Source organism: Sciurus carolinensis, chromosome 8, assembly GCF_902686445.1.
Source record: "Sciurus carolinensis chromosome 8, mSciCar1.2, whole genome shotgun sequence".
Classification (NCBI taxonomy): Eukaryota; Metazoa; Chordata; class Mammalia; order Rodentia; family Sciuridae; genus Sciurus; species Sciurus carolinensis.
The window spans coordinates 86871711-86887744 of NC_062220.1; the positions used below are offsets into that span (position 1 = coordinate 86871711).

Sequence of the window (16034 nt, forward strand, 5' to 3'; positions counted from 1 at the left end):
AAGTCTCAAACGGATCCTGTTTTGTTGCGAATAGGTCGCTGAGAGAAAAGGCCAAGGCCAAAGACAGCAGAGGAACAGCTGAAAGGGAAAAAAAGCCCTCCCCGCTCCGGGTCTGGCCGTTCCAGGTGGAGGCGGCTGGACGCAGGGAACTGCGTCTGCGTGTGCGCGCTTGGTGGGCGTAGAGGTGCAGCTGCGGGCTGGGCGGGTCGAGCCTGCGCGGCGACGGCGGCGGAAGGGGCTGCCCCAAGGGCGGAAGTGACGTGGCACCGGCTTTCGGCTCTGAGGGGAACTGTAGCCGGTCGGTGGGAGGAGGAGGTGGTGGCGGAAGAGGTTAGACGGCTGATGGCGGCCCCGGAGTGGAAGCCAGTCTAACATTTCCCCCTCGGCCTGGGAGCTCTTCCCTTGGTAAGGTGCCTTTCCGGCCCGCTCTACCGGCTCGTGCGGGGCGGACCGCCACTGGAGTATTGTTGGGGCTCTTCCTACGTCCCCCCGCCAAGTCTTTAGAATCTAGGGGCCTGGCGAGTCTTGGAAATGGTCTCCGTGGTGACGATACTGCCAAATGACGATGCTTTCCTTCCCAAGGATGGTTCTTCTCTACTGGACGGTGGTTGTGACTGGTGCGTGGGCGACTCGGGCCAGTCGTGGAGTTGGAAAGGCGAGGGGGGCAGCCTCCCTGCGGGGAAGCGGGTGGGCTAGGCCTTTGCGGTTCAAGCCTGGCGTACGCGATCGGGCACTTGGGCTGGGGTGAGCGACGCGGGTGACCCTCTGGGGAGCGGGAGACTCTTCTAAGACTCAACTCTAGGGTGACTGTTTTGAGGGCAGTGTGTGTAGGTTAGGGAAAACATGTAGGCGGGTCCCGCAAGGACGCTCGGGCTTGCCTCTGCAGAGAACCACCAAACTGTTTTGGTTTTGAGTCGCCAGTGGAGAAAGAGGCGGAGACTCTCCGCGCCGCCTACATTGGAGGCCCGCGGGCGTGGTTAGCTGTTTTGGCCGGATTCCTGCTTCACCTGGGCTCGGGATTAGTTAGCTCTTAATCCGTTTGTAAAGCTCCCCCGCCCCCACCTTGACGGTTCTTGAAGAGGTTTTTCAGGAAGTCTCCTGAGGACTGTCACATTTTTCTTTTCTTAGTCAACTTTTCTGTGTATCATAACTCATAACTCTCCCTCCCTTAACTCCATCTCCACTCCTTCGCCCCAGCCGGCAGGTCTGCAGGTGGTGGACGAGTCTCGACTGGCGCTTCTTGCTCGGGAAATCTGTTAGGGTTTACCTGGTGTTTGTTTCTCTGTTTCGCAATAGAGAAATACATTGTACGTTCTTGATAACAGTTTTGTTAGGAAACGCTGTGGCATATGACTTTGTACATATATTAGATTTTAGGTTTTATAAGGTAGTTATGTTGTTAGATTTAGACGGGCAAATCTTTCAGTTTTGGCAAAATTTCTACGAATTGTGCACGAGCAGTTACTAAATATAATTTTGGTGCTCAGTTCCGAAAGCATTTAAAAAGATCATTTGAATAATATTAATCTGAAATGGTCTGATTGTCCTCAAAGTGCCCTTCAGATATATAAGAGGAACTGAGGCCGAGCTCTTTCCTTCGTTCTTTTCTTCTTAAAGGTAAACTTGATTTCTTGAAGGATTATTTGATTATGCTAGGAATGATTTATTAAGCTACATTACTTTTTGCAATCTGTTTAGCTTCAAAGAGCGACTTTATACGTTTTCTAGTCACCACATTCTTAAACTGCGGGCCGCAGGTTTGTAGCCATGTGAATATCACTCTATAAAATTTGGGTTTTATGCATTCTGACTTTTTAAAAGCTTATTTTGTCTTAAATAAACCTTTAGAAGAAGAAAAAAGTTTTTTCTCCCCTAATACTTATGGGTCAAGGTCATAGCATTTTAGAAATCAACTTACAGATATAAATTTAAAAGGTAGTGATGTAGGCAGTGTCTCAGGTGCTCAGTTGTAAAGGATTATGGAGATTGGAATGTTTGCAAGCGTGCGAATTAATAGACTGAAGCCTTTGCTTTAGCTTCCCAGAAATATTGCTGATAACAGTTTTTTTCTAGAGTAGAGAGGTCTGTAATCCAGGTGAGTGTTTGAGCTTAATTAGAAGTAATTGGAAACTGAATACTAGACATTTTAACCTTTTAGATGTTTTTGTGTCCTCCAGAACTGAAGTCTGGAGATAATTTTTCAAGGTTCATATTTTTTTGTTTGTTTGTTTTTGTGGTGCTAAGTATTGAACCCAGGGCCTTGTGTTTGCAAGGCAAGCACTCTACCAACTGAGTATATCCCCAGCCCACTCAAGGTTCATATTTTTTTAAAATGAAGATTTTGGAAACTTTGCTAACTCTGCCAACCACTACCTGTTATGACACTTCTAAATGTTCATATTAAAAAATGCATAGTGTTTCTACTGCATCAAGTGATACACTGAATTTTTACTACTAAGTCTACTTCTTACTCTCTTTCCTTTTTCTTCAGTATTAGGGATTGAACCCAGGGCTTCTCACTTGCTAGGCAAGTGCTCTACCACTAAGCTACATTTTCAGCTAATATGCTTATGTATTTGCTTTGATTTTTACTAATTTTATTATGGAAAATTTCAGACATATACAAAAAGAATGAACAGTAAAATGAAACAAGATTTTGCCAATCTCATTCTGTTATGCCCTCCATTACATTTGTTTTTTTCCCTGGAGTTTTTAAAACAAATTCCAGAAGTCAAGACATTTCATCTATAATTAGTTGAATATCTCTAACTGATAAGGACTTTAAAAATATAGTCATCATATTATCACACATGATAAAATTCATCTTATTCTGACTGGTATGCTAAATATTTAAAAAGTTTACTTGGACTTTATATGCTGTAATATGAAGATGTTCTTAGTGTAAGATCTTTTTTTCTACTAAGTTGACTAAGGCTTGTGTTTTGGGGTTAGTTAAATGCAGTGAAGTAATCAGGGGCCATTGGAAAAACACTATCACAAGAGGCAGATCTGTTTTGGGTTTTCAAAAGTTCAAAAGGAGAAAGTAAAGATATCACTGAAATGCTTCCCCCACCCTTCAAATTTATCTTAGATGGATATAACCGAGGTCCCACTATGTATTACTTACTTCTTCTTTAGATATTAATGAATTCCCAAAATAACAAAATTGGGATTTAGACCAAAGACTTTATAATGAAAATTTACAGCATGGCATATATAAAGGAATTCAAGAGGTAACAACTTTAGGGAATGTGGTTGAAAACCTGGAAGAGGGCACTGTAGTCAGCATGTATATGCATTTCAGATACTGCTTCTCAGGTGTGTCTGGCCCTTTAATTATTGACTGGAAAATTTTTACTTATTCTTGACTTGCTATTTTACAGTGCTGTTTCTGGAGATGTATTTTAGAGTATAGGGAGCAGAATTCGATATGGTAAAGTGGTGCGTTTTCACTTTTATACGTAAAACCTGTATTTCCTCTTTCCAACTGAGATGAAGGTTTTACTTTTTTTTCCAAGTATCAGTAAAGCTACACTTCCCAGGCATTACCACAAGGTGATGCAGTGACTTTGCGTATTGCTTCTCTACTGGGCCTTGTGCATGCGTGGCTTTGGTGTTCTTGTGAATTCCAGCATTTGTATAAGCTTTTCCATCACTTCATTCTATTTCTTATCTGTGGAAGAAGTGGACCATAGGGACTGTATGGGAATTACACATTTTATTTTACTAATTTAAAATGAATTGATTTGTGATGTAATTTTCAGGTTGCATCTATCCTTGTTCATGTTTTTTAAAATAACAAAACTAATTATAATTTAATAAAAATAAAAAAATAACAAGGATAGTAGAATGACTTGTAAAATATTTCTATAGTTATTGGGCTGGTGATATAGCTCAGTTGGTAGAGTGCTTACCTTGTAAGCACAAGGCCCTGGGTTCAATCCCCAGCACCGCAAAAAAAAAAAAAATTTCTATAATTATAATAGCATCGAAATTTTAGAGAGTTGGTGAGAGATTGAAGGCTATTATTAGGGTGATCACAAATTTTCTTATTCTTCAGACATGAGCATCATGAATGTATTTAAAGTGTAATGTGTTTTCTATTAAAAACTTGAGTTTTGGGGAGGATTTTAAAATGAGATGTTAATTTGGTCATTTAGAACAATAAAGGTCGCTTATGTGTATCTGTAGAAGGCAAACAATAATTTTAAAAATTAGTCCTCGGACTGGGGAGATAGCTCAGTTGGTAGAGTGCTTGCCTTGCAAGCACAAGGCCCTGAGTTTGATCCCCAGCACCACAAAAAAAAAAAAAAAAAAAAAATTAGTCCTCTTTTCACATGTCCCTCATGAGTAAAAACTATATGGCGAGTGGTTTTTTTTTTTTTTTAATTCCTTTGGATCTATTTACATATACATACTTAAATGCACATGTCTGTACCCATTTTGTATTTTATATCTAAAAAACAATGAAGTGTAAGGTTGGATTATGGATTAAAAAAATTGAGGTTGAACAAAGGTTTAAACTCTTAAACGGAGTTGAATTTGAGGAAAAGCTTCATCCTTAAATATCTTTTAATTAAAAACAATGAAAATTTATGGTGAGCTAGTTCATTTCCTTAATGAATATCTTCCTCAAATAGACCTGAATATTCACTTACTTTATAGGAAAACAATATAGATTTGCTTAACCTAGTTATTGTGGTTGTTATCTAATGGATGTTGGTTCACTTGATTTAGCTATAGTTTCTTTTATTGGGATCTTAAAACCAGTACTATATTTTTAAAGGAAGTTGAAAATGTTGTGGTTTTTTGTTTTTTTTTTTTGGTGAAGCCACTGATTTGAAAAGAGATTATTATGATGCAGATCATTAGTATTATGACCTTTTGGTGAGCTAAGTTTAGCTCAGACAATTCAAATAAAATAATAGAGCTCTTCAGTTATTATAGGTAGAGTTCCCCAATGTTTTTAAGTGCTACCTTTCATTTTCTCTAAGACTTTAGGTTTCTAGGCAGAGTATTCACAATTAAGTCCTTCTGTGAAATAGGGTTGTTGATATGGAAGTCCTTTTGTTAGTGCAGAGGTAAAGGGTTGTTACTGAATATACGCTTCACCTTAGAATTCTTGCGAACATTAGGTTGGGAGAGGCTGTAAAACAACTAGTCTTTTTTATCTCAGTAACTGCCTGGATCATGATGGGCAGTCTCTGTATGAGATGTTCCATTTATTGTTTAATAAAGCAGTACTAAACAGAGGAGAAGCCAGAAGATTCTGCTGTCCTTGCTCTGTATGAATTTCATGGAATTGTGAAGGAAGTTACATTCAATTGATTAGCAAAAATTTTGCCTCCTTTCCCCCCATTATTACAGGGATTCCTGTTTAATAACTCAGAACCAAGTGCTATAAGGTCAGTCATAGTTTCCTATGTGTACTGTAGAATAGATAATTGTATTGAGCCTGTGACATACTCTTAAGTTGCTTTTTTTCCTTTCTCACAGTACTGGGAGTTGGGTATGCTAGGCAGGTTCTCTACCACTGAACTACATACCTAGCCACCCCACTCCCTACCTTAAAAAAAATTTTTTTTTTTTTTTTTTTTTTTGTTTTGTTATGAGACTCGTAAGTTGCCCAGGCTGACCTTGTACTTGGCACCCTCCTGCCTCAGCCTCTTGAATCACTAGGATTATAGGCCATGTGCTAACAGTGCTTGGTTTATAAATTGCTTTTTAAAATAAATCCTCAGTTGTTCCCTTTCTCTCAAAAGTAGTGCACAAAATAGGGAAAACATTTGGATCTTACAGTTTTAATTCATTCTCACTGTTCATTTGCAATTTAATGCCTGGTGTTTACAAAGTCAGTGAGCATCCATTGACTCTCTAATAGATTTTTATCAGCATTTGATTAATATTATACTTTTATGTTTTAATATTATTTTATTTTTAATCAGTAAATATATGGAAGAGCACCCAGATGTTAAAAGTCAAGGTAGGATCCTTGAACCCAGAATAAAAGGATGGAATTAGTATAGATAGAGAGGAGCAAATAGGCCGAGCTATTTCAAATAGACCAGCACCGATTTTATGTACTTTAAGAGATTTCAACAAACTATCTGAAGTTCAAGAAGGCTGGTTGGGTCTAGGATCTATGGAAATGGTAAAGACTTAAAATAGTTGAGTTGGGTCAGTTGTAAGTAACTGTTCTCTCTCTTGGCTGCATCTAGGATTAAGATTACTTAGAGATCTAGGGGATGTGGGTATTTTATTCATATAAACACATCTGCACAGGTCCCACTTCCAGCAAGTCATCACTTTTTTTTTTTTCTCTTGGACTGGGGATTGAACTGACCTATAACTCAGTCATTTTAATTTTTATTTGGAGACAGGATCTTACTAACTTGCTGAGGCTGACCTCAAACTTGAGAGCCTCCTGCCTCAGTTTCCTGAGTTGCTGGGATTATAGGGGTACACCACTATGCCCACCTTTTTTCTTTTATTACATATTTATTGTGGTACGGGAGATTGGACCAGGGGTGCATTGCCATTAAACTACATCCCCGACCTTTTAATTTTGTAGATTTTTTTTTTTTTTTTTTGTACTAGGAATTGAATCCAGAGGCTTTACCACTGAGCTTCATCACTAACCCTTTGTGTTTTATTTTGAGACAGTCTTGCTATCTTGTTAGGGCCTTCCTAACTTGCTGAAGCTGGCCTGGAACTTTTGATCCTCCTGTCTCAGGATCCTGAGTCTGTAGAATTATAGGTGTGTGCCACCATATCTGGCTATTAATTTTGTAAAAATTTTGAGGCAGTCTCCATAGGTTGCCAAGGCTTGCCTTGAACTTGTGACCCTCTTGCCCTGTTTCCCAATATCTGATTACAGACATCCGCCATCACATCCAGCATCTGTTTCTCTTCTTAAAGGGCCCTAATGATTCTAATGTGAAACTAGGGTTGAGAAATGCTGGTCCAAGGGATCAAAACATGGGGCAAGAATACAGACAGAGAGAGGTTAGCATCAGGTTCAATTATTAGAGCTTAGAACCTGGAGAGAGGAGGGAGATGATAAAGTCCAAGGATTCTATATAGAAAGGAAAAGTTAATTGACCAGTAGCCAATAAAATACTGAATTTTAACTATCCCTATTTCTCTTTCTTAGTGTCTGTTGCTAGGGGTCAGTGTGTACACTTAAACACCTCCAGTTCATTTGCTTTTGGTTGGAATAGAAACGGGACTAGGCTTTCCTGGAGATTTTTTTTTTTTTTTTTTTTTTTGCTTTTGGTTTTCAAATTACCTTGTAACTTTCTGAACCATATTGGCTTAGTTATTTCTCAATTTTTAAAATATTTAATCACATTTTTAAGGAACAGTTTCAATATTTATAACATGAAATTTACATTAAAAGTTATTTTTGAAGGTATAAGTTTCTTTGCTGGTATCATTTAATGTATGTGCCTTACTTGTTTCAGATTCACAATGACATCCTTTCAAGAAGTTCCCTTGCAGACTTCCAACTTTGCTCATGTCATCTTTCAAAATGTGGCCAAGAGTTATCTTCCTAATGCACATCTGGAGTGTCATTATACCTTAACTCCATATATCCATCCACATCCAAAAGATTGGGTTGGTATATTTAAGGTAAGAAAGCTTTCTGAATATGTCTTACATGTAGGTACTTCTTATTTTGTTTTTAAACAGATTGGGAAATAGTTCGTACTAACTTTGTATCCACATTAAGATTCAGTTTTAGAAACATTACCATGAAATAGTATAACACTACACAGTGGTATAAAACATGTTGGAAACATGATTTTGTTAGATTTTCTTTTCTGTGATCAAAAGGTTCAACTTTGTTAAGGCTATGTGAATAAATTTTCAGAATCTTTCTGAAAACCCCATTTTCTCCAGTTACTACCTGAAAACAAAACAAAATAAAACCAAAAAACTTTTCTTTCAGGTTTCTAAATCATTTATTGTCTTTTCCAGTCATTTGTGATTACTTGTATATAGCTCTATAATTTTTCATTGTCTCTTTTTTTGGCGGGGGTTGGGGGGATGGCGTGTCGGTGAACAGGGATTGAACCCAGGGACACTTAACCACTGAATCATATCCCCAGCCCTTTTTTGTATTTTATTGAGAGGCAGGGTCTCCCTGAGTTGCTTAGGTACTTGCTGAGTTGCCGAGACTGGCTTTAAACTAACAATCCTCCTGCCTCAACCACCCAAGCTGCTAGGATTACAAGTGTGTGCCATTGCACCTGGTTCAGTGTCTCTTTTTTATTCTGCATTGGGTAAATATTGCTCATATTGCATTACACTGTATTAGGAGAGTATTCTGTTTTACTTGTTAAATAGTAAACTTTGATGACAGGAGTCCCAATCCTTATATTTTACCAACTATTTTTTATCATATTTTCTTGAAAATTATATTGACTTTTTTTTTTTTGGTGCTGGGGATCGAACCCAGGGCCTTGTGCTTGCAAGGCAAGCACTCTACCGTCTGAGCTATCTCCTTAGCCCCTGAAAATTATATTGAAATGGTCACTACAGTGGTACTTCCCTGTGCTGGAAGTTTTCTGGCAACCATACCTCTTTAGAATATAGTGGAGATTCAAAATATTACTGTCCTTTGAAAGCAGTGAAAGTAATGTCCTGAGTATCCAAAATAGATATGATCTCAATAGGCTTAAAATTTTGATTCTCCAGCCTGTAAAAGTTAAAACAGCAAAGTAGAAAGAATTAGGAGTAGCTGCTAGAATTAGGTACATTAGAAGCCTCTAAAAGTGAAAAAAATTGTCTGGTAGAAGGCAGCAAAACTGTATTGGGACTGAAGAAAATTTTTTTTTTTTTTTTTTGCGGTGCAGAGGATCGAACCCAGGGCCTTATGCTTGACAGGCAAGCACTCTACCAACTGAGCTATCTCCCCAGCCCCCAGAAGAAAGTTTTGACATCACATTTTAGTTCTTTCTGTTGAATCCTTCATTCATTGATGCTCCTGAATAGATGAGTCTGTTTACTTTTCTTGTCAGTTTTTAGACTTGTAAAATCAGTCATTGTAAGCATTTTATGAGTCAGTGTTAGTTTTGTTTTTTTGTAAGATACTGATATCAAGTTAAAGTTACTAATTGAGAACTGGTGTTTTCTTCAAGAATGGATCATAGAGAAAAAAAGAGACAGGAAGGACATTTCCATAATGTTCATAAGAATAAGTAAGAATTCTATGTTCTTTTTTTGTGGTGCTGGGGATCAAACCCAGGGCCTTATGCTTGCAAGGCAAGCATTCTACCAACTGAGCTATATCCCCAGCCCCAGAATTCTATGTTCTTAATGTTAATTCTTAGGTTCTAATTAAACAGAGTAAGAACGTTCTGTTTAAGTAGTACATAATCTCTAAGGAAGTTGAGAGAGATGAGATTGGAGTTAAGTTTCAGTCTATCTGCAGAACACCTTTGGTGTTAGGCTAAGCAGTTTTTAGATTATTTTTTAGGGGCATTAGGGAGTCTTTGTATAATATAAATATATAAAGCTGTTTGAAAAATATTTTAATATGATGAACTTCATCTTTTTCTTTTAGAGTACTTTTTTATTTCTTGTATTTTTTTCATTTTTCATTAATGGCCTATCACCTAAGCCAAAAGCTTATGACTTTCCCTTCAAATTCATACACCAATTTTATTGCTTATGTGTTTCTGTATCCTTAATATCACTGCTCTGGGATGTGCCCTCTGTGTCTTTTTCTAAGAGTATTGCAATAGATCACCTGTTTTTCTTCTTATTCCTTTCCCTCTTATTCCTTTTAAATTGCTCTTCTTATTCCTTATTCCTCCCTTATTCCTTTTTAAATTGCTCTGATATGAAATTTTTTAAAAAAGGAAAAAAAAAAAGTGAATTGGAAGCTTTAAAAAGAAAACTGCTCTATCTGATCTATAATAAAAACTGAAAGTTTAAATATATCATTCTCTTGTTTGTTACTTTTTTGGGTGTGGGGTTGCTGGTGAACCACTGAGCTATAACCCTAGTCCCTGAAACTCTTCAGTGATACTTTGTCAGTGGAATAAAGCAAAGACCAAATAACTTAGTTTGCCACCCTTTGTAAGACTTCATCTCCAGCTGTATTTTTTGGGGGGAGGAGTCATTCCTACCTGATTTTTTTCCCCTAATTCAATACCTCTTTTCTTATGTACTCTATGAATTGTAACTCTTCTCTGAGCCAAGGTGTGAGGGGGATGTGTGGAATATACTTTCCATCTTTTTTTGCTTAGATCATATTTTAAAACTAAAAAGGAAGTTTTAAGCATGTAGTAAACTTTCAGATAACAGGTAATACAGAAAGAAAATATCACTATAACTTGGTGTGAAAACCATTGATGTGTAGCCATATAAAATAACTAATATTACACATGCATGATGTGAGTAGAATATATACACATTCTTTTGATGCATCATAGTTTATGTAGTCATTAAATTGGTTCAATGAATTAATTGAAATAGTTTCTTATTATTGGACATTAGTGTAGCTAAATTCTTACCATTAAATAATGCTTTGTGCCTACTTTTATTTTGTTCATTTGTTAACTTTTTTCATTTGTTTACTTAAATTCCTGAAATTAAAATTGCCCTATTTGTGGCATTACATCCCTTTAAATACCACATGTATTCTATAAATTGTCCTCCAAAATGATTTTGTTAGATACCATATTGATAGGCAGGGAGAGAGTACTCAGGAGTTGTACGGGGGAAGGAATGAAGATGGGAAAGCATGTGGTGTGCTTGAGAAAGGGTTAAGGAATTTGATTTGCCTGATACAGATAATCAGTTTTAGAAGATGAATGGAAAAGGTTAGCTTTGATCACATTAGGGATTACCATAATATTTAACGGAAGGATACTTTTTGTCAGAACTGGTTATTGAACCCAGAGCCTCACATGTGTTATAAAAGTACTCTCCCATTGACCTATACCTCCAGCCCTTTTTAAACATTTTTAAACAACAGTCTTTCTAAGTTGCCCAGGTGTGATCCTCCTTCCTCAGCCTCCCAAGTAATTGGAATTACAGGTGTGTATCGCCAAACCCTGCTGAAGAGTACTAGTTTTTAAGGAGTAATAAAATTTGAAGTGAACTTGAATCTTGTAATCTTGGGTGAGATACATTGGAATTTGAAGAGAATTGAGGTAAAAAAAGAACATACAGACTCCTAATTTTCTATGTGAGATAGAGGGACTAAAGTTAAAAAGTGAAATAATGCAGGTAATAATCCATAAATGGAATTCATGTCAACAATCAGTTGTATTGGGACTGTAGCACAGTTCATAGCACCTCAGGAGGAGCAAGGTCACATGCTTAGAGTTGAGGACTTGAGAATGAAGATTGGCCTTGCCACTATAGAAGACTATCATGGCAAATTGGAATAGGTAGCCAGGAAATTGCTGAGCAGTTTTATGATTTTTTTGTTTTTACAGAGGTTCAGTGTTCAGAGTTGAGTGAAGAGTGCCAAAAGTGGGTGCCAGTTGGGTGTTAGAGAAGGGTGGGAATGGAAAGGGAAATCAAGGGGATAAAGGATATTAGGGTGGTTTTGAGTGCATTACTGAAATGATGAACTGACTGTGAAGTCCAAGTTGGGTAAGGAAATGAGTGAATCCAAGCAAGGGATGTAGACTGGGTTACAGGTTAAATTTTTTTTTTTTTTTTTTTTTTTGGCTTCTAAGGCCTGGTGATGTAGCTTAGTGATAGAATGCTTGCCGTGCATATGCAGGGCCCTGGGTTTGATCCCTAGCCCCCCAAATAAATAAGTAAATAAATAAAATTGTAGCATTTTACACTCTTTCCTCCAATATTAATTTTAACTAAAATAAGCGTATAACATGTTTAATATTCTTATACTTTACAAAGATCTTTCATCTGAGTGTTATGCTATCCATTTTACAAATGAGGGAACTGAGTTTCATTAAGAAAAGAGGCATATGGTTATACATTACATGTTGGAGATGAGACTTAAACCTTCTGTAAACTGGCAAAAATTGTTCTCTGCCAGTTAAGAGATTTGATTATCCCAAATTAGCAACAGATTATTACTAACATTGCTAATAAGTTCAGTATGCATTTTATACAATGATAGAATTGAAGTAAAGTAAAAAACATAAGATTTAGAACTGTACCTGATGCCGTATCTTTTTTTTTTTTTTTTTTTTTTTTTTTGCTACTAGGCATTGAACTTAGGGGCACTCAACCACTGAGCCACATCCCCAGCCCTGTTTTGTATTTTATTTAGAGACAGGGTCTCACTGAGTTGTTTAGTGCCTTGCTTTTGCGGAGATTAGCTTTGAACTTGAGATCCTCCTGCCTTAGCCTCCCCACTGATGCCATATATTTATTATTAAACCCAATATTCATTGTAGTAAAATGTTACATCACATTAATTTTTAGTTTTATCTTTGTTTATGAATTTGATTTGGTTTTATATGTAAGGAATTTATGTTTACATTTATGGTTAGTACGAATTATCTCATAATTAAAATATTTTACAGTAACACTAAAGTGGCATGATATTGTTTTAAACTTAGTCTTATAGTTCTCACTTTTCAAAGATACTATTCTGGTTGAAATTGGGAGTGCTAAGTGGTTGTGTTCAAAGTCACATAGTAGTAAGTCACATAGTTAATTAGTAACAGTATATCCTGAACTAGGAAGCAAAACCTCCCAGTAATGTACTGTTGTCAGTGCATCATGCTGCCAACTGGATAAAAAACTGAGTTGATTGGTATAGAAAGTAGAACTAAACTATGCTTGAATATCTTGTTTAAAACCTTTGTTTCTTGCTTCTCCTTTATTTTTAATATTTCTTTTCTTCCTCCTTTTTTTCTGCCTTAGGTCTACTAAGCCTGCCTCATTTCATCCATTTTCTGTTTAAAAAAACATTCTTTGATTGCAAAATAATTAATCATAAGTTTAGATAATTTAGGAAAAAATAGGAAATTTAAATGATAAAACTAACAAAACCAGCAGTCCCATTACCCAACTATAGTTATTATACTGTTATTAGATAAGGACCTAAAAAGTGGCAGTTTGCATTGTTAATGTTTTAAGTTATTTTCTTCTAGTTGTATTTTATTAAAGGAAGGAGACTTTGGGTCTTTTTTCTAATGCATATATTTTTAATGTAGTTGTTACCATTGCATGCCCTGCCTCTTTTCATGTACTGAGTTTTTTGTACTTACGATTATCACAACTTTCTTATAAAAAGTTCTGTAACATTCTCTCATGGAGGAATATTTATTCCATTTATGGTATCTCTAACTTAGAATCAGTGTTACATCTTCCCTGTGTACATTGAGGCATTTTCACAGTTTTGTTTTAACAGAAGGAGCTTTATTCTTTTTTTTTTTTTGATACCAGTGATTGAACCCAGGGTTAAACAACCACTGAGTCACATCCCAGTCCATTTTTGAATTTTTTATTTTGAGACAGAGTCTTGCTAAGTTGGTGAGTCTGGCTTTGAACTTGAGATCCTCCTGTCTTAACCTCCTTGAACTGTTGGGATTATAGGTGTGTGCTACTGTGCCCAGCAGCTTTACTCTTTTTTGATAGAATGATTTTTAGAAATAATATTGTATTAAAAAAAGAAAATGGTTCTACCCATTGTACCCCCACCTTCCCCAAAGATCAGATTTTTAAAAATTTAAAAATTTTATAAGTGGTGTGGGGGTATAGCTCAGTGGTAGAGTGCTTTTCAAAAGGAAAACGAAAAAGAAAAGAAAATCTGTAGGCTTATTTTAAACTTTTTGTTGGATAATTTTTTTTTTAAACTTATTTGTATTTCTTGGCAGTCTGGCTGTATCGATATGTAATCAGCTTACTTTATTTTCAGTGTTTTCCTGTGCCAAATCTGCTGTCTGTAGCTCTTTGTTTGGTGTCATATATCCCCTTCTGAATCATTGTCTTTTTATAAAAATTTTTTTTAATAAGTGCTTTCTCTTGAGTGTTCTCCCCACCCAAATGTTTCTCTCCCCTCCTTTTTCTTTCATGGTTTCTTCTGGTTTGTTACTATCTTTATTAGATGACCTAGATAGCATTCTGGTGTTCTGAACATTCCCTCTCAGAATTTTCTGTATAGTCATTATTTCTTACCCAACATGTTTTCTAAATGACAGTCCTATTTAAAAAGAACACATTTTTTTTTCCTGCCATGTCAGTCTTATTTAATTTCCATTTTCCCTCTTATTTTGAAATTATAGTAATACAGAACAGTGGTGCCCATGACAATTGTAATTCTCCAAACTGAAGTATGTAAAATATCCATTGCTGTAGTCGCTTCCTTAATAGATACAGCTATGATGCAGCTGCATAATAAGTATCTTTGGACACAGTTCACTGATTAACCCAATTCAAATGAACTCCTTAAAGCAATATATTTTGACAGTCTTTGTTAAATATTTTGTCCCTGAGCTCTGTGTTGCCATGTTCTCCCTGTTTTTTGTTTTTTTATTTTTGGTACCTGAGATTGAACCCAGAGGCACTTAACCAATGAGCCACATCCCCAGCACTTTTTATATTTTATTTAGAGACAGAGTCTCTGTAAGTTGCTTGGGGCCTCACTAAGTTGTTGAGGCTGACTTCGAACTCAGGATCCTCCTACCTCAGCCTCCTGAGCCAGGTGTGCACCACCACACCTGACTTCCCTGTGTTTTTCAGTGTTTAAGTTGCTATTACAATTCTTTTTTTTTTTTTTTAACTGTATCCTTTTTTATTAATTTTTAAAATTTGTTCTAATTATTTGTACATGACAGTACATTTATACATTTTGATAAATCATACAATGAAGTGTAATTTCTCATTTTTCTGATTGTACATATTGTAGGATCACATCAGTCATGCAGTCATATATGTACATGAGGTAATAATGTCTTGTTTCACTCTTACCCTTTCTACCCCATGCTCCTTCCCCTCCCGTCACTTCCCTCTACCGTCAGTTGCTATTACAATTCTAAATGTAATAATTTTCTTTATTCTTGCTACTGATGGAATAAAAGGGAAGTTTCCTTGCATATCAATATCCTCATTGCAGCATTAAGAATTAATTTTTAGCAGCCAGGTGATGAAGATAAAACAAGAAACAATCTGTGATTTCAACACTTCGTGATTTATTGATCCTACTAATTAAGATTTATTATTCTTGTAATGGACTTCTACACAATTTTCAGATGTCCATCTTGTATATTTCTAACATACTTTCTTGTGGGAACATAGATGCAAGACATAACTCATCCCAAAGGAGTTTGCCTGTTCTTTCTATCTTTCCAAATTGAGAGACTTCTTAATTTACATTTCTTTCCCTGAGTAACCTAAAAATTGTTGGTCTAATTTTAGAAGGGGTTTGAAGCAGTTCTTATTTTGGACTGCAGAAATGCAGAATTGGTTTTTATCACGCCTTGACTTTTTGATGGTTTCAGTTTTCTACATATCTGTTTTTGGTACAAACAGTCCAGCATGGGATACATGGGATCTTTTAAAGCACTGATGTCCATTCTCTTACATAGGATGCTGGTAGGAAGGCAAAGTGTGGTTACCATTCTGGTTTACTGCTGAGGAACAGGCAGAGCTATTATGATTCAGTGGTAGAAAACATAGCAAGGACCAAACATAGCACTAAACTTCTTTTAATGTATCTCCCCACGCTTGACCCCCCAGTCCCATCTCCCTTCTTCCTTTCTTCTTGCCCAACAGACTGATCTTGAACTTTCTAGTTCAGTGGATCTTTCTGCCTTACCCCTTAGTAGCTGGGACTATAGGCACATGCCACCTTTCCTTTTTTTTTTTTTAACTTTAAAAATATGTAATATAAAATATGGCACCTTAACTATTTTTAGCTTTGTAGTACTGTAGTGTTAACTTCATTCACCTTGTTATGCAAAAGTTCTGTAGCACTTTTAATTTTGCAAAATGGAAACTGAACAACTCTGACCCCACCCCCAATCTGGGCAATCATTATTCTACTTTGTAAGAGTTTGGGTATTTTAGATAACTCATATAAGTGGAATCATGCA

General features: G+C 36.5%; 1 protein-coding gene across 3 annotated transcripts in view; it reads left to right on the forward strand.

Moving 5' to 3' along the window:
- Nucleotides 1-259: 259 nt before the first annotated feature.
- Tax1bp1 (Tax1 binding protein 1) overlaps nt 260-16034 on the forward strand; it is a 76983-nt gene continuing 61208 nt past the window's right edge. For 2 of the 3 annotated variants that reach the window (XM_047560965.1, XM_047560967.1), the window contains exons 1-2: nt 260-405; nt 7464-7632. In XM_047560965.1, coding sequence (XP_047416921.1) covers nt 7471-7632 — 162 coding nt within the window. In that variant the 5' untranslated portion in view covers nt 260-405; nt 7464-7470. Of the gene's footprint in view, nt 406-447; nt 618-7463; nt 7633-16034 lie in introns of those variants that run through there. The other variant, XM_047560966.1, reaches the window with a different exon arrangement.